The sequence below is a fragment of the Homarus americanus genome, unplaced genomic scaffold (assembly GCF_018991925.1).
Source record: "Homarus americanus isolate GMGI-L3 unplaced genomic scaffold, GMGI_Hamer_2.0 scaffold27231, whole genome shotgun sequence".
Classification (NCBI taxonomy): Eukaryota; Metazoa; Arthropoda; class Malacostraca; order Decapoda; family Nephropidae; genus Homarus; species Homarus americanus.
Window position 1 is genome coordinate 4,503,997 of NW_024718545.1, and position 24,514 is coordinate 4,528,510.

The window sequence follows — 24,514 nt, forward strand, 5'->3', positions numbered from 1 at the left end:
CACCTCTTGACCCAATTGGTCTCATCCGTTCTCTCCACATTCCCAGATCATCCCAACCTCTACACAGGAGGACTTTGCCAATATTTTCACTACTCATTCGCCCGTTTAGCTCTGAACAGGGCCTCCTGTCTTTCAGTGTCATCCACCTCACCATTACCATTACAGCTCGCTCAAGTCTATTTATGTCATTGTCTTTAATTTCCCATGTTTCACTGACACACAACATCACACTTCTCACACCAGTTGCACACACTCTTCCTTTCACTTGGAGGGAAGGTCCTCTTGCTGCCATTAAAGGCAGCAGCCCCCGAATCATCCTTCAGCTACTTCTGGACTAGATAAAAAAAAATTCTGAATTTCAGAATGTAATAGTATGGAAAAGTTGCTCCATGTGATAGGTAATCTACACGCAAAATATTGTTGCATGTAAGTATTCATGATCACAATTTCTCCAATTTGGTCACAATTGACACGTCTACATCATCACCTGAGGCTTTAGTACTTTCAGCATTTCTCCAACAATCCCAGAACTTCCAGCCGCTTTTTCATTCTCCATTTTGTCAATTGCTTTCTCCACCCATTCTCTTCCAATCCATGGTTCTACTGCCACTAGGCTGTCATTCATACTCTCCATTCAGTAATCGATCGTACTATTTTCTCCAGGTATCCTTGATTTCCTCGTTATCAACAACCATGATTATTTCTCACACTGTTCACCAACAACATACATGTTTCTACCCATTATTTTCCTGGTTATTCTGAAAACCTTTCCTCGTGCGTCTGCACTATTCAACATATCCTCTCTTCTTGCCCTATGCTTGGCCTCCATGTAACCCTCATTTTTATCACTCCTCTTCCAGGCCTTATACAATCTTCTTTTCTCCCTTATCGCTCTATCTATTGCATGCCTGGCTGGGCCCTTCATCCAACCAGACGTCTTGTTAGCTGCACCCAACAGAACATCTTTTATTTTGGCCTCGTCAACTTGGTACACTATCTTTCTCACCGGATTTTTCTACTCTTCTCAATTCAATGTAAAATGCTTCTCTTACATTCTGTCCCTTCACTCACCACACACACCTTTTAAACAATATGTCACACAAACAATCTGAGCTACAAGGCACATTCTTCCCCTGCTATAACAAGCTTCCTATCTGATTTGCTAACGAGTAAGTAACCAGTCTGTTTTTGTTCCACCAAACTCGTACGTTATCGATTTACTCACCTTTTTCTTGAACATCGTGTTGAATACAACCACTGTATGTCCATTACATGTCCGTTCTCAAATATTCTTTCTCCTTCAATATTTCTTGTGCCATAGCCTTTTCCATCATGCATACCTTCATTATCCTCAATGTGTGTCCCGACTTAACCATTAAAGTCACCACCCAACACTATGATCTATCTTTCAACCAGCTCTAACACAACATGCAATAATTCATCGCAGAACTCATCCTTCATTTCTTTACTTAGCCCAACTTGTGGGGTATTGCAGAAAACTCACCATCAGATCCCTTTCTGCTCGCACTTTCTCTGCACACCTCCTCTAGATTCACTCCCCTTCCAGATTATCGTGTATCTGTATCTATCAATCTTACCGTCCAGTGATCATTCTTATTAAACCAGTCATCAGGCTTTCTGTGGCTCTGTCTCCACAGTCTCGCTTGCTCTTCCATGCATCGTATCTACAGTTAGACTACCAGCTCTGAATCCAGTTATGTCAGGTTCCTTTTTTGATCACGTGAAGTTTCTTGTCTTTCATTCATGTGGTGTGTGGCTAGTTTTAGTGTGGCAGGTTTATGTTTATTCATTAAATTATTTGTGATGGTTGGTGTTAAGAGTTGTGTAACAACCAGAGTGGATTCAGGGCCATCCATTAGTGTGCAACATGTCATAAAGCTGGCTTTGATATTATGCGCTTAACGATGAAGCAACCACACGAGCTTCTGTATGTACTCTCAAAAGAGTACCAGCCTGTAAAACACTCACCTGGCACCACCTGTGCAGACAATGGACTAAATTGAACATTAAAGTATTTGGCTTCTCACTGTTTTGTTGACTGTAGTAGTAATAGCTATTAAATGCCTCAATAACTCACCATAGCATTTTTCTTTCAGGTGGGGCTGTAAATTGTATTTTAGAATGTTAACTTCATGGTCAGATTTTGCTAAAGCTCTTAATTTATACACATTGACAACATTAGTCTGGACTCACGTATTCAACCAAACCAAACTTAACTTATTTAACTTAGCATATTGGACTAAACTAATAACATAATGGTCTAAACTTTTAGTATAATGGTCTAAACCATAAGCATAATGGTCTAAGCTGTTAGCATAATTGTCTAAACTAGGCTTTTTTATAGTTAGGTTAATTGGTTAATTAAGTATTATAATGCGCCCATAACTACACTCTTCTCTGTACAACTTAGAACTTACCATTACGACTTGTTCGATGAGGGGCGTGTTATAATCTGGTGTGTGTTGTGTGGCAGGGTCACGACCGATGAAGGTGGTGTGGGTCCGTAATGACCAAGAGATCCCCGACTCCCAGGACTTCCGCTACGAGGAGGATACCAGCGGCAAGTTTTCGTTGCTGATTCGTGATGTCTTCCCTGAGGACGCCGGCGTCTATATCTGCGAGGCTTATAATGCTCATGGTGACGCCCACTGCTACTGCAGACTCACCGTCCATGGTAGGCAGCAAGGCCAAGATGACCTTGGGTTGGGTTGTGACGCTTTCTGTAAAAAAAAAAGGTATAACCACGATGAAAGTTTAATCACAGACTAACACTGTCATAGTGGCCATGTAACCTGGCATACAAGTTCTTCCAAAAATACTAGTTGTTCCAATTAATTTATTTTATATGAGTGCTGTGTGCAGCCAAATAGAATGTCAACACATGAAATTAAATCCTATTGTGTTCTGCAATTAAAAAGTAACATAAGTCATAACAGTCAAGACAAGGGCAGCAAAGAGAGTCAACAACGTCAGTATATACAAACCATCCCAGAAATATACAACTTTTCAAATTTGATATATTAGTTATTATGGGCAAGGCGACAGGTCGAATTTTCTGGGACCTTTAATCAGTCTTAATAGTTTGGACGCCCGCCCCAAAAGGGGTCACAGCATAAGGTTGCAGAAGCCACAAGTCCAAAAAACTATCAGGACAAACTTTTTCGGAGTGAGAATTGTAAACTCTTGGAACAACCTGTCTGAGAGTGTTGTGACGGCACCGAGTGTGAGCTTTTTCAAGACCAGTACTTGCCAACAGTGCATATCAGAGACGTGACCGACCGCCCAGGCGGCTAACGAGCCGATCAGTGGCGAAGAGGATAAAAGGTGGACTAGAACATAACAGCTCCAAATTCACCAGTTGTGTCTGATAATCGTCGCCTCTGTTGGTAGGTTGTCTTTAGGCTAATGTCCATATTGGTGGGAACAGCTGTATACAATACGAAATAAGACTAATTAACTCAAAACTGCGCAATTTAAATTACATATTAATGAAACTGTGAAACACTAATAACCAAAACCTGGCAAGACTATTCGCTTCGAAATATTTGTGATGTAAAATTAAAAACCATAACACCGAGTCAACAGTTACTCCTTAGTTCTTATTACACATATCCTGGTTCTTATCAGTGACAAGCCAGTGAGATTAAGTGTATGATAGTGAGGAAGTGAAGCTCAGGGTCATGCCAATACAGTAGTCTTGTGGCTGTACTGTGGTCCGGAGTGGCAGAGTAGTCTTCCCAGCTTTATTTGACATCAAGTGTTATGCAATCACATCCTCAAGGACTTGCTGCCACCATTTACTCCAACGTGATAATTACTTTGTATTAAGAAGTAAATTTAATGTATTTAAAAAAAATCAACACATTGTTTTATTTCCAGAAGTGTTGTTAGTAAGTGCCATCTCAGAGTACCTCTCAACCTCGTAATACAACAGACGTGTAATCAGCGTATTACTTGTATATCATTTTAAGCTCAACTGATATTTCATCCATTTATAAGAAATTTTAGTCCTTAAATAATTGTCTTAAAAAATATTTATTAAAAGAAAAATGTCAATCTATTAAATCTTCACTTAAGTTAAAGTTCATTGAGTAATCTTGGTTGTGAGCGAAGTAAAGTGTGTGAACTGAGTTACGTGTGATTAAAAGTTGACTATATTAAAAATTATGGTAAAAACATGTAATTATAGATAAAGGAATATATTGCTGGTACAGATCAATATATATATAATAACTAATATAGATAAAAATATATAATGTATATCAGTGGTACAGAGAAAAATACATACAGTATATCATTGGTACAGATCCCCGCGCAGCCCAGTCTAGTGCTCCGCGGGTGGTGGGCTGTCTCACGCCCCTGGAAGTGGAGGAGGGAGCTGCTGCCAGGTTCTGTGTAGCTGTGCATGGCTCCCCGCAACCCACCCTCACATGGTACTGTGATGGCCGTAAGCTGACTCCTACACCCAGGATCAAGGTATATCACCACCACTACATAGAGGGAGGGGATCACCATAGGTACAACAATTTTTATAGATATACTGTAGTATAATTATTAGTGTATATGTTAATAAGTATAACATCACTTAGAAGCAGTGAACCATATACAGAAAGTATATGCTGTACATAAAACATTTAATTTTACCAATACATTACAAATGCAAAGGTTTTTGTTCACTTAAGCCTCAACTGTTCACATGTAACACAGTGACTGGGTTCAATGGCACACACACACACACACGCACGCACGCACACACACACACACACACACATATATATATATATATTGCAGGTTATAGTATAAAATCCTAGCTAGTGACGTGGACCAAAACACTTACATTATGTCATAACAACATCAAGATATTATCCATCAAAGAGGAGCCTCAGAGTCTTAACATTATAGCACTTGGGGTATATTGTTGACACTTGGGGTATATTGTTGACACTTGGGGTATATTGTTGACACTTGGGGTATATTGTTGACACTTGGGGTATTGTTGACACTTGGGGTATATTGTTGACACTTGGGGTATATTGTTGACACTTGGGGTATATTGTTGACACTTGGGGTATAATGTTGACACTTGGGGTATATTGTTGACACTTGGGGTATATTGTTGACACTTGGGGTATATTGTTGACACTTGGGGTATATTGTTGACACTTGCAGTATATTAATAGCACTTGGGGTATATTGTTGACACTTTGGTATACATACATATTGCAACTTTACTAAATTAAAATATCATGGCATCTTTGACCCTCAGACACAAACTCTTAATGTGATGGAATTGTTTTTGTTATTCATAAAAATCATTATCTTTTTAATGGGATTTACCACACTTGCATGGAGAAAGATACAAGAGTATTTACATGCAAAACAATCTACAGGAAATTATCCCGAGCGAGCAGACCAGTTATACTATGTTATCTTCCTCAAACATGACTTTGAGGGTAGTGTAAATTATGTAACTGATTTATACTTCTCTCTTACCTTTATCTAGTTTATGTGGAGTCATAAAGGTTGATTCATCAACTCTGTTTTAAGCTCTGAGTTGTAAGCATAAATGTTTTTGTATGACAGAAAATATTAGTAATGTCAGGAAAGACAAGAATTGGTCTGGCTCTAAATGCAGCCACGTACACCATAAACTGACCTTCATATTATATTTTGATGGTGACAGGTGGAGATGGATGATGACGTGAGTATTGAGGAGCCGGTGCCTCATACCCTGGGTATCCTTCACTCCCTCTCTACAGACTCCGGGGTTATCTCCGTGGTCGCTGAAAACTGTCTCGGGTCAGACACCGCGTCCACCACTCTGAAGGTCAGTATTAGGGAGCTTCCTGTGTCATGAGTGAAGCCCCTGTGTTATGAGTGAAGCACCTGTGTCATCTGTGAGGCCCCTGTGTCATGAGTGAAGCCCCTGTTTCATGTGTGAGGCCCTTGTGTCATGAGTGAGGCCCCTGGGGCATGATTGAGGCCCCTGGGGCACGATTGAGGCCCCTGGGGCACGATTGAGGCACCTGTGTCATGATTTGAGTCTCCTGGGGCATGAGTGAGTCCCCTGGGGCATGAGTGAGGTCCCTGTGTCATGAGTGAGGCTCCAAGGACATGGGTGAGACCCTTGTGTCGTAAGTGAGGCTCCAAGGACATGGGTGAGGCCCCTGTGTCGTAAGTGAGGCTCCAAGGACATGGGTGAGGCCCCTGTGTCGTAAGTGAGGCTCCAAGGATGGGTGAGGCCCAGTGTCGTGGTGAGGCTCCAAGAACATGGGTGAGGCCCCTGTGTCGTAAGTGAGGTTCCAAGGACATGGGTGAGGCTCCAAAGACATGGGTGAGGCTCCAAGGACATGGGTGAGGCCCCTATGTCGTAAGTGAGGCTCCAAGGACATGAGTGAGGTCCCGGTGTCATGAGTGAGGCTCCAAGGACATGGGTGAGCCCCCTGGGTCATTGGCATGGCTTCTGGAATCTTGGGTAAGGCCCCTGGGTCACTAAGTGAAGCCCCTGGGGCATGAGTGAGGCCCCTGGGGCATGGGTGAAGCCCCTGGGGCATGAGTGAGGACCCTGGGGCATGAGTTAGGCTCCTGGGGCATGAGTAAGGTCCCTGGGTCATGAGTGAGGCCCCTGGGTCATGTGTGAGGTTCCTGGGTCATGAGTGAGGCCCCTGGGGCATGAGTGAGTTCCCTGGCTCATGAGTGAGGTCCCTGGATCATGGGTGAGGCCCCTGGGCCATAAGTGGGGCCCCTGGTGCACGAGTGAGGCCCCTGGGTCATGAGTGAGGCCCCTGGGTCACGAGTGAGGTCCCATGAGTGAGGCCCCTGGGTCACAAGTGAGGCCCCTGGGTCATGAGTGAGGCCCATGGGTAATTGGTGAGGCCCATGGTTATCAGGGAAGAGCCCTATACCAGGTTATATCACTCAAGTGGAAGTAGAGACTATAAAATAATGGCCAAATATCTCATTGTTTTTAGATGAATTAAACTACTTAAATATTACATCATGGAGTGCACGGTCGAGTGGACATAGCTGTCACCTCCTGATCCATGGGTCAGTGGTTCAATACCCAGACACTCCTAGTTCACCCAGCTGGAAATGGATACGTACGTTTACAACGTAGGGAGTGATTGCTAGTCGAGTGTAGTGAGGCTATGCTGCTTCCTTGTGTACCAAAGGCTTAGTATACAGTATCTATACTGTGTCTCATGAGCAGTCATGTCTATGGGACCCACTTTCAATATTACATCGATCTAAATAACATGTATATCATATAATTTCTTGTATACTGCAGGTGCAACCATACACTCCCAGGCGGACTGAGCAGGGCCAGACCTCCTCGGGTAGTTCCTCAAGCGTCAGTGCCGCCAGCAATGGCTCATCCACAGCCACGTCACTTCTTACCTCCACATCCCCTGCTCCCAGGATAAGACCCATGTTGAAGGAGGCAAGTTATGTTACCTTATGTGTTGAAGGTGATGGTTATGTCTGGTTTGTGTGCTAGTTGAAACTTGTCGAGAGTAAAGATGAATATATTGGTTTTGGTGAAGGAACTTACTGATTATGATGACCCGCTGAGTTCAGTGGTTAACTTAAAGTGCAGTTATGGGGGAGCCTTTGTGGGTGTTATGTTTATATAAGTTTTTAAGTCGATCAAAAAGTCCGAATGCTCGATGGCGTGACCTGATGAGTGGGATGATCAGCCTGAACTAAATGGTTTAGTGCAATATCAATGACAAATTACTGTCACACAGTTATTTTTGTCAGTACCGTACTCTTATGTAAATCAATATTTGATGTATAACATGATGTCTCGACTCAAGGGAGTTCTGTGGCATCAAAATTACACCCTTGACCTGCATTTAATAATGTTTACCGAGGGAGGAACAGTGTAAGACATTAACTTATTGCTCACTCCCTTGTTTTAAATTTTTTGGGGGGATTTGCCCACCAGGGCACAGGTCAATGACCCACATCAGGGCCTGGAGGCGAAAATATAATAATATTATGTAAAATTCTGATATGAATTTGCAAGGTGGTTCAATGGAGTAACTGTGTCAGCAGGTAACCAACATGGCTGTAGGAAGTGTAGATTCAGCCTATGGCAGCGCCAGTCTCCGGGATTCTGCCAGTGGCTGCAGCAGCTCTCTCTCCAATGTTAGTGAACTGGACTACGACCACAACAACAAAGACCACTTGCAGGTTTGTGGGATCTAATCCCATTTGTAATTGTTTAAAAAAGCCACTTCTCTGTCATGCTTCAAATAAGGTGTCAACAATAAACTGATGTTACAAACAATAACAAGACGTTTACTCATAAGATCCATCACATACTTTTTTCTTTTATTTTACAGACCGACATAGCAAAGAAAACAATACAGATAACCGAAACCCATCAGGAGCAGAAGGAAGAAGTGGAGGAGGAAGAGGAAGAAGAAGAGGAGGAGGAGGAGGAGGAGGAGGAGGAGTCTGGGGCAGAAATCATGCAGGGCCCATTGGACATGACAGTACTAAAGGGCCAGTCAGCCACCCTCACTGCTGTGTTTACTGGGAAGCCAGAACCTGTTGTATCCTGGCGGAAGAAGGTGAGTTTTGGATGATTTAAGAAGAAAAAGTTAAATATTCGTCCATTGGCTATCCTCAGGTTTTTGTACGAGAATAGGTTTATTTGGTGTTTTTTGTTGTGTTACTCAAATCTGACCTTCATTTCTTGTGCAAATGAGGGATTTTTGCAAAAAATATTACATTTTCATATTTAACAAACCGGTAATTAGCACAAGAATGGAGGTCAGATTTGAGTAAAGCGCCAAAAAACACACAAAAACTATTCTCATACCAAAGGAACCAAGCTGCTTAACCTAACATACAAGGAGGAGGAGGAGGACGAAAGGAGGAGACAAGCGACTCAAAGTGAGGAGTATAGCCTCAAGTAAACGTGGCAAGAACCTGCGGACAGCCAATGGACGAATATTAACCGAAAAAAATCATTATTATTATTAGTGTATTGTAGTACAGAGCAGTATACTGTATTTGTTTATTATGGAAACAATTAAGATAAATTTGCATAAGTGGGCCCAACTCAATTTCTTAGTTAATTTTGTTTTTCTTTTTCATAGTTCAGACTATTCTAAGACACTTTTCTTCCATGACATTTCCGTCAGAAAATTTTTTCCTCTAGTATTTTAATCGATAAAATTATCAACAATATTGTTAAAGTGGGCTAGGCTTTGAAGTCTTGGGAAAATGTGGGGTAAAATACTAAAAATAACACTAAACCTTTGAACACCGAAAACAACAACATATACTAAAAACTTAAGACATCACCTACTAAACACCAAAAACATGAATAAGGTAAACTTTTTATAATTCTAGGATTTTTAAAGGTTAGGAAATGTTAGATCAGCTTTTTAAAGGTTTGTTTAATGTTATTATTAGTATTTTAACCACATTTTTCCTTAATTTCAAACCCTTCCCATTTAAACAAATAATATTGTTGGTAATTTTATCGATTAAAATACTCGAAAAATATAAATTTCTGATGGAAATGTCATTGAAGAAAAGTGTCTTAGAATAGTCTGAACTATATATATATATATATATATATATATATATATATATATATATATATATATATATATATATATATATATATATATATATATATATATATATATATATATATATATATATATTGTATTGTTACAACCCTCCTTTCACCGCTTACTCACCTACCACCACTGGTTATCAGCGGCCAGGGTCGTATATACAGAAGCCGTAGGTATCTCACAATTCTTGTCGAATTACCAATGGCTGTCCCGCCAGTCTCCGGTAATTTCCAGACGATCGATATCAGTGTACAGACAAACAATAAGCAGGTAGATTTCCTCCAGATCACAGAAACACACTTGTGCACTATAGCCTCTTTAATAGTCATTAATCCTTCACAACACTGTTAAGGTAATGGCTTTACAGCTGGGCTTCTCAATTCAAATATATAGTCAGCACACTACCAGTGTACAACTCCTTTGTCTTTTCACTTTATATTGTTCACAACAGTTCCACAATACTTGCACAACAATTGTCTTCAAATGTTCTTCTAATATTATTCTTTACACTATGAACATAAGGGATCGATTGACTCGAGGCAGGCAGGTTTGGAGATTACTTTCCACTTCGCCTTTAGGCTATTTCGGCCGAAGCTGTTTTTTTCCGGAGTCGTTTTCTTTGGTCTTCTTCCTTTTGTTCGTTATGCTTTTCATTTTCCATTCTTCCTCTTGGTCATGTTCTGGTATATTCTCGTAAAAGTCTAAAAACGCTGATAATTTTTGTTACTAAATCTGGCTTTTTTGTTTCTTCGGTCTTATTTAATTCTGGCTTCTTTTCTGTGGTCTTCTGGGGTCTTGATTTTTCGTTTCTTGAATCTTATTTTCTTCGGTCTTCACTACAAGGAGAGCCTCCTTGTAGATCAGCTTTTTCTTGCTTCTCAGCTTAGCCACCATACACTCCTCCCTCCACTTGGGACACTCCTGGTCGGAGGAGGAGTCAGGGCCACCACAAGCTGCGCATTTCTTGGCGGCCGACGAGCAGTTGGTGAGCTGGTGCCCGGGTATCCTGCAACTGCAACAGACCTCCCGAGCTCGACACTTCCCTGCCAGATGGCCATACCTCTGGCATTTGTAACACCTTGTTGGTCTTCTTTCATACGGTCTTACTAAATTTGTCAAAATAACTGCTTCATGGGACAGAAAACAATCAAAACAGATTGGTTTACAAAATTATGATACAAAATTATGCCATGGCATAACAGTATTTATATCTGAAGATGTTGACAGAAGATTTCCAAAGGTTAGGTTTCATTTTCCAGTCCAACATTTTATTACAGGTATTTATATGCATCATCATGGGATGTGAACAGAGGTGTAGTGCTGTGGGAACGAGTGGAAACGGCATTCCTTTACTTATTTTTGGTAGGTGGAACAGTGTTCCCTCACTACTTCAAATAAATTCGAACTTGCGAATCTCTAACGTCATGAAATTTTCGTTGCCACCCCTAAAGATGTATGAGAAAGAATTATTAACGGTTTCTTTTCTTGTAGCTTCAGCTGAGGCAATGCTAGCCTATAAACTTTGGGGTATTAAAATTTTGCAGCATTGCCGCTTTATTTAATTATAAAAATAATCACAAAAAAGAGCCTCCCTCCCATATCTTACTGGCCGCTCCCTCACTTGGACGTTTTAGATTGCCATTTTAAAAAACAACCATACCCTCCATAATCGTTATGATGAGGTCCAGTGGTTTGGGTGTTTGCTCCCCTTTGCAGTGAATCAGATCTTTAACATGTTGGAATTGAAAATTGTCTCTCCGAGTTTCTACGAAAAGAGTGGCTGGATTATGGTCATTTGGCGTGAATTCATTTCTCCGGTCAATGTCGCCATAATTAAAGTACCCCATGAAAAGGAGGTGGCTAAGGTTTAGCACCATTAAATTGTTAATTAAGGCTCTTTAAGTTCTTTTGGTTTAGTATGCTACAGTTTTGGGATCTGTTGGTACTGTACATCCCAAAATGAGTAAGTCTCTCCCCTTCAGTTTAATTTTACACCACTTTGATTCTTCAAAAATATCCTCTCATGCACCCTCACCTGGCTGGCTCTAAGGTCTTGTCTAGCATAAATAACCACACCCTACTTGCAAGTTTCTTGGGAAAGGTTTGTAAATGAGTCCTATCCATCTATATTGAACTCGCATTCTTCCGGTTCAATTCTCCTGTTTTTGTACAACAGTTCTACAACACTGACTGTATCAGGTTGATGTACCCGCAGTAGTGTAATGTCTCTGGTCTTGGTATTTACTCTGGCTCCCCTCCATTCTCTGCAGCTGCCTGGTTTGCTGTATCCCTTGTGAGTTGTGGTCAGAGATGACCTGCTGTCCCCTGGCTGTGAACTGGTGCATTTGCCTCCACTATCTTCCCTCTGTAAATAGCCCCTGCACGTCCGTCCCCGTTCCGCATCGACTCCTCCTCCATCTGCTTCAAGAACTCCAGGAGTTTTTTGTGCTGTTCTCTCTGCATTACCGTGTGATCTGGGTTTAAGAATATACCGTACCCCAAAATGTATCGCTCCTTGCTAATTTTTTGCATGCTGAATAACTTCCAATTTCTTATCCTCACTCACTAGTGTGATCCTGAGGGGGCAGGGCTTGTCCTCCTACCTTTATCCTGGCCTCCTCATGTCCTGAGTGGGAGATGATAATTTCAGTGCCTCATCACAAATATTCCGAAATTTCAACTTGTCGTGCGTTTTCCAAGTTTCAGTTTCCTTCGACTGGCTTTCAGGGACTCCAAACACTATTATGTTGTTCTTACACTCTGAACATTCCCGTTTCTTTTCTTCTCCCATATCGGTAGGTCTACTAGGTGTCAACTCTTCAACACACTTCTACAGAGTCCCTAGCCACCGGAGGACCTGTTCAGAACCTGCATTATTCTCCAGCACTTTCTGTGTCCCTGCTACAACCTTAGCATTGCTCTTCTTAACTACTTCCTCTGTTCTGTCAGCTACTTCCCCAGTCTTAGTGAGGATCTCTTTCCCATCCTGCTCCGGCTTGGCAACCAACACGGATTTAGCATCCTCTATTTTTGTCTCTAAGTATCTCGTTCCCCTGTGATCTCTAAATACTTCATTTACTTTGATTTTGCAGTTAGGGCAATACCAGCAACATCCTTCATACTTTACTGCATTCAGCGCCTCCCTAAACACTCACTTTTACTTTTATCTTCTTCACCACTGATCGGCTCGTTTGCCGCTTGGGCGATCGGTTACATCTCTGTTATGCACTGTTGGCAAGTACTGGGCATGCACTGGCTCCTGAATGTACCTGAACCTGCTCCAGTGCTTATCCAGTCTGGCCTTGAAACAGCTCACACTCGGTGCCGTCACAACACACTCGGCAGATTGTTCCAACAGTTCACAACTCTCACTCAAAAAAAGTTACCCTCACAGTTTTTGGACTTGCGGCTTGTTCAACCTTGAATTGTGACCCCTTGTGGGGCGAGTGTCCGCCAGCTCCAGGTAAGGGCACTCGACTGAGTAGTGCCCTTTAAGATGCTTGTACACCTCAATTAGATCTCCCCTTGTCCACCTGTAGTATAAACTATGTTATAGGCAATTTCAGGCTCTCTAATCTCTCAGGGTAGCTGAGGTGGCCCTCCTTTGGACATTTTCAATCAACTGACAGCCCCTAGCATATCTCGGTGACCAGACGGGGTGACAGTACTCCAGACGGGGAAACACTTCACTCTTGGAGATCATTACAAGAGACGGACCGTCTAGATATCTGAACGACATTCTCATGAGCCCTAATAATTTAGTTGCCCGATTTACCTTCTTCTCGCAATGGCCCGAGAACTTCAGCTTATTGTCAACGTACAAACCTAGGTCCTTTTCACATTCAGTCTCAATTAATGCAGTTTCTTCATCCCGTTGGGACATGATACGCCTCCTTACCGTTGGTATATCCCAGGTGCAGCCTCTTACACTGTGTGACATTGAATCTTAACAGGCATTTCTTCAACCATTCTTGAAGCTCACAGAGATCCTTCTGCAGCTCTTCACAGTCTGCTTGGTTCTTAATTTCCCGAAATAATTTGGCGTCATCCGCAAACATTTGTATGGACGAATATACAGCTTCAGGCATGTCATTTATGAAGCAAACAAACAACAGCGGGCCCAATACATTGCCCTGTGGTACCCTGCTTGTGACTAGTACACATGATGATTTCGTGCCATTAATTATTCACCACACACACACACACACACACTGCTTGCGGTCATGGAGAAAGTCTCCGATCCACGCTAGGACATTTCCCCGAATCCCGTACCCCTTCCAGTTTAATTTTCAGCCTTTCGTGGGGTACTCTGTCGAAAGCCTTGGCAAAATCTAGGTAAATACTGTCGATATTACCACCCTGTTCCAGAATTTGGGTCCAAATATCCAGTACCTTGAGTAATTGTGTTAAGCAGGAGCACCCCAGCATAAAACTGTGTTGGCAATCATTTACAAAGTTGTTTCGTAGTATATGTTCCATCATGGCATCTCTTATAATGCTCTCAAGTACTTTACATACTATGCTGGTTAGGCTCACCTGTCTATAGTTGTTCGTGGAGTGACGCTCGCCCTTCTTGAAGTTAGGACTCACATAAGCCATTTTCCAATCACTGGGGACCTTTTGTTCATCCAGGCATTTACTGAACAGGATCTTCAGAGGCTCTGCAAGTACGTTGCACAACTCTCTTAGCACTCTGGGATGCACCATGTCAGGTCCGGGACTTTTATGAGCCTTTAGCTTTGACAGTTTATTTCTTATAACGTCTTGTGTGAACACAATGTGGGTCAGTGCTGTGTCGTACCATCTGTCCTCAAACACAGGAACATTGTTCGCATCCTCTCTTGTGAACACCAAGGAAAAGAAGCTGTTCAATGCCCCAGCTTTGTCCTGGTCAGAATCTGTGTAAGTACCATCTTCAAGCCCCAGGTCCGATACTCTTACTCTCGTTTTTAATTTTGACTTTGCATAGCGGTAAAGTGCCTTTGGGTTTGACTTTACCTCACCTGCAACTAGCCTCTGGAACTTATTTTCAGCCCTTCTACACTCTGACTTTGCTTGGTTCCTGGCTCTTGTGTACATCCTCCTGTCCTGCTTATGGTTTGACCAAACCCACGTCTTGAATTTCTGGGTTTTCTTCTCAACTTTGTCGACCGCCGCATGATTCATGTGTAGTGGTCTCCTTGTATTCCTAGTGGCACTGTTGAGCCCAGACCCGCATAATGTGCATCAGACTTCGCCCTGCAGTAATTGCATATCAACAAACTTCCTGGTGATGCTGAAGTTTTAGCCCCTGATTCCCTACACTTATTCATGTCTTGTCACAAACTTTCCTCTTCCTTTTACGTACTTACACCTGTGGGACACTTGGTGTTTGACAGCTGTCACTGTTGGGGAGGGGGGTGCAGACTCTAAGAATCTTCTTAGGCTTAAGCCCAGTTTACAAAGTGATATAATTCTAATCGTTGGCTTGATGATAACGATAATAATCTTTATTGTTACTATGATAATTTTTTCTCTGTCTTGGTGGCAGGGCTTTAGTGTCAAGGTCAGTGGCGTAGCTAGAGTGTGTGCCGCACGGGGCGGCCCTTGAGTTTGCCGCCGTGCCCCCACAAAAATACATATTGCACAGTGACTCACTCTTATATATATATATATATATATATATATATATATATATATATATATATATATATATATATATATATATATATATATATATATATATATATATATATATATATATATATATATTAAATAGTTTGTGTACCATTATAATATTACTGTACTTTCACATACTCAAATATAGTATGCTTTAAATACACACCAAACATACTTAAACTTTATAAGTAACAGTTAAACAAAAAGCAAAAACGACATATAGGATAGGGAAAAAAGTAAAAAAGTGTAAAAAATTAGGACCATCTTTATTTCTGAAATGAAAACTACAACTTTCTACAAAGTAACTTTTCTTGTTTTTTTGTTGGCAAATTCTTCAATGACATTGTCAAAAACTATTTCATCTGTCAATTGTCGCTCTATAGACAGTATGGCAAGATTTCTCAACCGCAAGGTGCTCATAGTAGATCTTAAGTAATTCTTGATCAGTTTTAGTTTCGAAAAACTCCTCTCACAGGTAGCAACACTAACAGCAATTGTGAGGAAAATCCTCAGCATTATTACTATATTTGGAACCGAGTTCCCAAGGTTATACTTTTGAATAAACTGCAAAAGTTCAAGGGGGCCTTCTTTCCACGTCTGTATTCTGTCTTTAATAGTTATAGCAGCAACAGCAACAAAATGCTGAAGTCTTTTTCTCTCAACGAGGAACTCCTCTTTATCAATGTCGTCGTGATCGTGATCTATTTGACACTCATATTTATCATCCAAAAGATTCAATGGGGTAAGGAAGGCATATTTCTCAGCAAGTTCATGAAGCTGTTGAAATCTCAAAGTTATTTCTTGGATCACTCTGTCTAGCGAAGAAAAAATTTCTCTCCTCAATTCAATGTCGCATGGCAATTCAGCATCTCGTGATCCTTCACCCAAAAGTGCCGCCCGGGGCGGACCGCCACCCCCGCCCCCCCTAGCTATGCTAGTGGTCAAGGTCTCTTTTAAGCCCCTGCTGTTGCATTCACATAGGCCTTTTTATCTAGTGAGTAGGGAAGGGGGCATGATGCCAAACACCGGACTTTCACACTTAATTTCTTCTGACTAAGAAATTTACCCCTAGCTGGGATGGCTTCCTTTATAATCACATCTACTAATTATAATCTAAGTGCACTAAGATGTGAGAGTGATCATGCCCTTGTGACAGACTATTATTATTAAAAAAATAAATCACTTGGCTGATCTGCTGGTCTTGATCTCGCTGGCACCCACGTTCATTCAGTGTTGCTGTCCAAGACAGTTCGACTAAATATTTTTTTGAGGGGGGGGTGTTCCAGTTCTCCTCGACAAGATTTTGGTATCTATGTGTTGTCACTATGTACACCGCATCTCGCTATGAATGGTGAATCATATGTACAATCACAATCCTTTAGAACACGCATAAAAAAATAAAACTTTCTTTGTGGTGGCAACAATGCTTTGAGACAGTTTGGCTTGTTATTTTTTTTTAACTATTATTCACTTTTGTTATCTTTTCCAGTTCTCTTCAACGAATTTATCTCTTGTGTATTATCACTATTGTGCACGTATATGATTTGATGCCCACAAAAATGTCAAATGATAAACAAGTTGAAAAGGGCTGGGAACAAACCTCTGATCTAAACATTCACCTTCTTATTACGATACAAACCCATTGTTCTGCTACCTACTCCACCCATGTGCTGATGTGTGTAGTGTAAGAGGTGTTAGCCTATTGAATAGCCTACATCTGGTGAAACTGTAACCACAGTGTACCAGTTGTTAACTTTTTTAGTTAATCATTCCAGTTGTTTGCTGTTTTTATCGGTTATACTGGATGTTATACTGTATATCTAATGTAGTGACACTGGAAATATTGCATCTTCAACCTTGGAATATATCCTCAAATCCAGTGCATATGGCCTCAAAATATCCCTGAATTGGTCAGATTTCAAGATATTTTCCTTGGGGCTTACAGTGCCCCTGGGACCCCTAGCTGTATGGGCTTGCTACACTCACCATTGTCCCACCCTCTTCTGAGTAACACTTTCAAAACACGTTCTCTCACTTCTTTATTTAGCACTACACCATATCATGTGAAAGACCTCAAAGCTGATTTTAACAAATGATAATTTGTATTTTTGTTGATGTCATATTGCAGAGACCTCTGATCCAATTCCATTTCCTTTGAGTGTAACTTAATACTTAACACTGAAGGTAAGCTAGGTTATCTTTAGAGTGTGACATAGTACAGTACACGGAAGGTAAGTTAGGTTATCTTTAGAGCGTAACATAGTACCGTACACTGAAGGTGTTTGCTCGCATGGATGGTGTTGAGAGAAGCACATAGAGGTTGTCTTAGTAGGTCTGGGTGCAGCCGAGTATTAGTTCCACGTGGTTGTACAGTACAAGTAACATATTTTGTCATGGTATATTTAACAAGTGATTTTCTAGTTATTTTGATGATGAAGTTATAATGCATTAATTTTCATTGTTTATAAAAGCAGCAAGACTAAAGTGCTTTCAAGTTGTGACACATTTTAATGTATACATTACAGTACAGTACTGTGGGGTACGTTTGTTTGGTTCACACTCAGGATGGGATGGAGAAAGGAAACTCACAATGTGCTCTCTGTATACATGTTGTATTGGATGTACAATGCAGCTTGGTGCTGGGAAGTGGCAGCGTGGTTACAAGCGTGATGTAGAGATAGCTGGTTGGTGAGGATGCTCAGAGGAGGACAGCTTGTGGGTCGCCATGCTCGCCGGTGGGAGCGAGGGCCGCCAGGCAGCAGCGGCGGAGGAGGTGGTGTTGCTGCTGCGGCTGTAGCTAGAAGAAGAGAGAGTGGTCACCACGAGGTCAGGTCTTAAATAGCGGAGGTAGGCGTGGCTTAGTAGTTGACCTCCGTCATGTAAGGCGGCGCTGGTTGACCTAGACCACGAGGCACACACTGTGGAATTCGCAGGGTCGGCTACTCAGCGACAAACAGCGTTTGCAGGGGAGAAATCCACTACAGTACTACATCAGATTTCAGCAGATGTTGCACTGGCCTACAATATACAGTCTCATTCAAGATTCTTCGAACACTGCTGGAGACAGCTGGCAACTCAAGGCCGTTTGTTTACTATAGTATGTAGTAAAATTTATGAGTGAATATAAAAGTGATCAGTAGTTGGTTACTTAGTTCCCCGTTGCTTAATTTGATGGATGGGCTTTGTTGTTTCGTATTATATTATTCTACGTACTATAGTAAACAAACGGCCTTGAGTTGCCAGCTGTCTCCAGCAGTGTTCGAAGAATCTTGAATGAGACTGTACGTGTTTCTTTCGAAACTCATAAATCCTTTATTTTTTTAATAAGTGTACTGTATTGTCGACATTAATAATAATAGTAATACTTGTGATGTGCATGTGTCTAGGAACAAGATATTATGGATGGAGGACGGTACAAGGTAAAGACCGAGAGAGGATCCACCAGCCTCACCATCTGTGATGTGGTGTCGGACGACTGTGACAAGTACACTATTATAGTGAGGAACTCCCTCGCAGAACACGCAGCCTTTGCCTCTCTTGCTGTTGGAAGTAAGTGTTTATGGATATTGAGAAATTGAAAAGCTCGCATGACATAGATGTTGTAGCCCTTGTGGTGAAATATCTAAATTCAGTTGATAGGGATTAAGAAGGATTAATGCAGTTGATATATATTAGTCACTGTACTATTTTATTGCCTATTATTAGTGTAAAGATTTTATTCTTGAGCGCCTTAGGTCAGGTACACCTGCCATCATGTCAACAGTTGTATAGGAAAATTAAGAACACTGTATAATTGTAGTATGATTGTATATGGTTAAGGGTATTTGTATATGGTTAGGGTTATTTGCATCTACAATTTTTGATTGTTTGCATACAGTCTTGCAAGCCATCACCCCAGTGGTTAATGTCTATTATTTGTGTTCTAATAAAATCAATGTATTTACCTGGGATTGCTTCCTTGATTTGTTTTATCACAGGTGCTCCTGAGCCTCCAGCAGCCAAACCCAACCACAGTGAGGTGACAGCCGACTCGATCACTTTGTCTTGGTATGGTCCCACTTTTGATGGCGGCTCAGTGGTGACGGGGTACACGGTGGAGGCACGAAAGGCTGGCAGCGACGACTGGTACACTCTTATCAGCGGGTTAGTCACTATTCCACTGGTGTCTGTCTTTGTGCAGTATATTTTATTCTATTCATTGCAAAGCATTAACCTTCAACCTCTTAACTCCTTTGTATGGGGGATATCTCTGGGTTGAATAGAATCTTCTGGTATTAGCCAAATAGCTAAAATATTAAAAGTGGGGTCTCACAGTGAAGGGGTTAGGAAGAAGGCTTTCTATATCCTGAAGAATTCTCTGTTTATTTAATACAATAGATGTTTAAGGATTTTTATGTTTGAGATAAAACTTAGTTCATTTAATAGTTCCCTGAAGCATTTTTAAAGGCACATATTGAAGCCTATTAGTATTATTTTTAATTTTTGATACTCTTTTGCAATTAAGCATGCTCATGATATGTCTTACAGGTGCCACTCGACCTCGTACATTGCCAGGGGCCTTGAGAAGAACTGTCAGTATGAGTTCCGAGTACGTGCCCAGAATGTACACGGACTGTCAGAGCCATCAAAACCCTCCACACCAGTCACCACCGCTGATCCTGTGGACAAAGAGGAGGAACCTGAGCCTGAAGGTAATATTCCACTGCTCTCCTACAGTGCCCCTTATTGCTGCTGTTGATTGTATCCAACAGTATTGCATATGGAAATAAGACAAAAAAATTGTTATCACAAAATTCTCACTTTAGTGTAAAGTATATCTTTGATGGCCTGTTGCCTCTTATGATGTGAGAGGTGGTCAATAGTCATTTCTGAAAACGTCTCCAAACATTTCAAAGACTAAAAATATTTATGATTTTTTTTAAAGGTATTCCAAGGAATCAATTTCCTGGTGCCCATTCATTTTTGTTAAGAGAAGTGACCATTGATATACAGTACTGTAAATTGCTACAATAAACACACTTTACAGATCATGAGACAGCATTTGCACCCCTGAATGTTGAAATTGAGCCTGGAAGTCTATTCGACAAGCAGTACAGCTTACACGAGGAAGTGGGGAAAGGTCGCTTTGGTATAGTGTATAGAGTGACAGAGAAGAACTCTGGGGTGAGAAGAGCTGCAAAGATCATCAAGTGCATAGTTGCCAAAGATAAAGAAAAGGTAAATTTTGAATTGTATTGATTTTTTGCTTTATTTTAACTTATAACTAACATTGAAGCCAAAACTCTTGATACTCTATATGTAATGTTGATATCTACAGTTCACCCATAAGGGGTAAGAGGTTATTTTAGGAATGCCTGTATGTGTAAAGAAGACATTTATATTGTGTCTTTGGGACTCAATATTGGTATCATGATGACTTTGAATGCCTAAGCTTAAACAAGAATAAAATCTCAGGAGTTATTGAGAGATCTCCCTCACACACCTAAACTGTTACTCTTAAGACACACTATAAACTTAACACATACTCCCACAGGTCCCCCCAAAAAGGTATTGTGCCACATATTTAATACCAAAATGATTTATTTGGATTAACTAGAACACTACCTACACCAAATTTCTCAAAATTTTTATTCTGATGAGCACCAAATTTTTTTTCGATGGTGTGCTCAATAACTGTCAGTAAAAAGTTATAACACGATGTGCTAAATCTAGAAACCCTGACCTATACTGTGATCACCCATACAGGTTCGCGAGGAAATTGACATCATGAATTCACTTCGGCATCCCAAACTCCTTCAGCTCGGAGCTGCATATGAACGACAGAGAGAGATGGTTATGGTCATGGAGTAGTAAGTTCTCAGTTCATTTATTAATTTGATTAAATATGTTCATAATACAGTACTGTATCATATTATATTCATAATACTGGACTGTGTATCTTATCAGACCAACAGAACTAACATTGTTCTTATTTATGTAGCAAATTAAATTAATTGAGCTAAATCGTCCTTATAAACAAAAATTTTGAGAATTATTTTAATATCTAATATTAGCTTTATTAAGTAATGATCACTTCACCTTGACTTGTTACATCCTCACTGCAGCTACCACTTTTTTTTTAGTTTTTCTTTAGTAAGGATCTAATACTGTATACAACATATACAACCATATGCTTTGTACAGTAGAATCCCAGTTATCCGGTATCCAGGCAGGCTACCAGTAGATTCAACTAACAGGCACCAAAATGAAATAATAACAATAAAAACAAAAATTCCTCCAAAATCAGCTCCTATCATAAGTTTGAATACCATCTGCAACAGGGATGAGCTGCCAAATTGATTGTTATGATAAACATTAAAATTGATTCATAGCATTACGTTAAATACAATAGAAAAATTTTTTATGTTAAAAAAATGCCTCATTCAACACTCAAACCATCCTCTGGGCGATGCGACCCACTTTAGCCAAACAGTCAACCAGCTGACTCAGACACGTGGCTACCACATCAGGAGGGAACACAGCCACACAGTTATAACCCACCGCCTCCACACACATCCATCCCCACACTCTTCATTTTCTTATTTTATAGTTTTAAATTATACTTTCTTTATTTCTAAGCCACATTAGAGTATTGTAATGATTTTTCCACAACTTTTATAGTTTCATTACAAGTAACAGTACTGTATAAGAAGCTGGCGAGTCGACCATGAAGTTATAGCGAAGGCGTTGGCTAACTGCCTTCACACACGTTCACTTTCTTGTTTTATATTTTCTTTATTTTCCACAATTTTTATAGTTTCATTACACGTAACAGTAAATGCAGTGGCTGGGCTGACAGTGACAGGTCATCACAGTTCACTTCTTACACATACACATCCTTGTTCTTCATTTTTCTTATGTTACAGTTTTATATCATATTTTCTTTATTTCTAAGCCACATCATTTATAAAGAGTGAAATAAATGTTAAAGAAGTCTGTTTTTCTGAGACGAATTTGTGAGGTCTGCCTGTAGCAATATGCATTGTAGGATTTATTGGGGATCCTAAGAGTGATTTTCACCTTACCGGAAAAACTGTTTATCCGGCACCTCTCAATCTCTGAAGATGTCTGATAGCCGGGACTCTACTGTACCATTATTAGCTTCCTTGCTTAAGTGTTTGGCTAACTTTGTTTGCAGAGTCAACACTGTTTTTTTTTCCATATTCTTTTTGCTCCTGAAAGATTAAAAATAAAGTAGTAGCTTTACTTTTAAAGAAGTCAGGGATAAGTGTATAATTATTCAGTAAATAATTTTGTTGGCATTGGTGATATTATGGCACTAGATCTGTTTACTTACAATCTTATATAATCATTGTACAGTATACTTCAGTAGTAGTTGTGTTACAAATATTAATTGTTTTTTTTTTTCATTTAGAGAACTAACATAATAAGATTTTTAGTTTCTCAACTTCGCCCATCTCAACTATTGAAGATAAAAGGGGCAGTAAACCTTTCAAAACTATTTCCTTTTTTCTTAAATCTTTTTAAGTGGAAAAGTTATTCATATTTGCGTAATGTTTGGATCTCTTGAAGACTAGAAACCCCTACTTTTTTCATCTGATGATTAAACACTGTAATACTATCATATCATCAGACAAAATAGAGGTTTTCCAAATCTTCATGAGGTCCTAATATGTTACAATGATTAATCTAATGTTCGTCGTTGCAGTATATCTGGAGGTGAACTATTTGAGCGTGTTGTGGCAGATGACTTTGCCCTCACTGAGCGAGACTGTATCCTCTTCGTCAGGCAGATCTGTGAGGGGGTCCAGTACATGCATAAAAGTCTCATTGTACATCTTGATCTAAAGGTACGTTACAAAAGATGTTTCTTGTCTTTTGTATTGTTGCAGGCTATACCTTGGGTATTTATGTGTACGGTTGGCTTGACAGGAGGAAGCATAAAACTAGTACTGTGTGGTATAATTAGGTGGAATTTCATGAGAGAGAAAAGATTATTTATTGATGAAAATTACGTGGCTGTGTATGGTACATATAGGACACATTTACATAAATGTTGATAAGAGGATATAAGTTAGATAAAAACCACCACAGCAAAATACCTAAATCAAAGGTAAAACTCTCTACCAAACAATAATTGTATGAAGGGTACATGATACAGTTTAAGTTACAAGTGAAATGAATTAAGTTAGGACATAATATATGGGATACTGTACACGAGTTCCTGAGTCTGGCACCACAGCAGAAGGTTTGAAAGCGACATAGATGTACCAAGGGGGGGATGGGGCAATGGCAATCGTCTCCATTGAACTAATAAAATATTCCAAATAAACTATTTTTAACAATAAGAAAATAAAAAATAATAAAAAACAAAATAAATAAATATACAGTACTGTAATAGCATCACTAATTGAATGGTAAGCACATCATGAACGTAAAGAAAAATATTAATTATTCCGTATTTCATACGGCAAATTTCACACAAAGGTACAGTACTCTTTTTACATATTCATGAAGGATCTGGGTTCATAATTTAAAATTTGGGGTAATTAGTATTAATTAATGACCCTTGCTATAAAAAGTGCATTTAGAATAATTTAAATGTCAATTATGTTGTGCCCATAAGTTTCCAATCCCCCCTTATACAGGAGGGTCATTCAGTAAGTAATGGGACTTTTTGATATAGGTGGAAAAGGGGAGGGGCAAGTGCAGCGATCATGTTACAACATGTTTAGACATGCTTAAGTTACATCTTCATGTTTGTTTAGTCAGTTCATTCAATTAGTCACGAGTTAACCTTGCATTAATGATGAGTGGCGGGATTTTTGTACAGGAATACCTCATTATTCACAACCTGGCTTATCCGCAAGTGATGATTTTACACCCTTATTCAGTATTCGCAAAGCATTACCCCGCTTATTCGCAAATGAAAAAATTACAATACCCTCCAGTAATATTTCATACTGGGTGGGCTAGCTGCTGCACGGCTCTCTATTCTGAAATAATGTCCATTTCACACAAGCTCGTGTGAAGTAGGCCTAAGTAAAGCTCTTGCGTATTGAACATACGTGTGTGGACTTCACAGGTCGCCAACCACCATCGCTACATCACCTTAACTCTACCCCGACTGGGCCAACCTTTGATAGGCGTTGTTGTTACTTTTCAACTCAAATTTCAGAGTAGATGTTACAGTACGTATTTTTATTAATTTTTTTTACTGTTACATGCACACACAA

At 40.2% G+C, this 24,514-nt stretch overlaps 1 protein-coding gene across 3 annotated transcripts in view; it reads left to right on the top strand.

Annotated features, from left to right (window-relative positions):
• The window catches only part of LOC121859756 (myosin light chain kinase, smooth muscle-like), a 90,093-nt gene that overhangs the window by 54,161 nt on the left and 11,418 nt on the right, over positions 1 to 24,514 (top strand). For all 3 annotated transcript variants that reach the window (XM_042356742.1, XM_042356743.1, XM_042356744.1), the window contains 12 exons: positions 2,495 to 2,695; positions 4,328 to 4,497; positions 5,705 to 5,848; positions 7,310 to 7,462; positions 8,080 to 8,217; positions 8,370 to 8,600; positions 18,665 to 18,827; positions 19,256 to 19,421; positions 19,806 to 19,969; positions 20,305 to 20,495; positions 21,024 to 21,127; positions 22,987 to 23,128. In XM_042356742.1, coding sequence (XP_042212676.1) covers positions 2,495 to 2,695; positions 4,328 to 4,497; positions 5,705 to 5,848; positions 7,310 to 7,462; positions 8,080 to 8,217; positions 8,370 to 8,600; positions 18,665 to 18,827; positions 19,256 to 19,421; positions 19,806 to 19,969; positions 20,305 to 20,495; positions 21,024 to 21,127; positions 22,987 to 23,128 — 1,967 coding nt within the window. The remainder of the gene's footprint in view (positions 1 to 2,494; positions 2,696 to 4,327; positions 4,498 to 5,704; positions 5,849 to 7,309; positions 7,463 to 8,079; positions 8,218 to 8,369; positions 8,601 to 18,664; positions 18,828 to 19,255; positions 19,422 to 19,805; positions 19,970 to 20,304; positions 20,496 to 21,023; positions 21,128 to 22,986; positions 23,129 to 24,514) is intronic.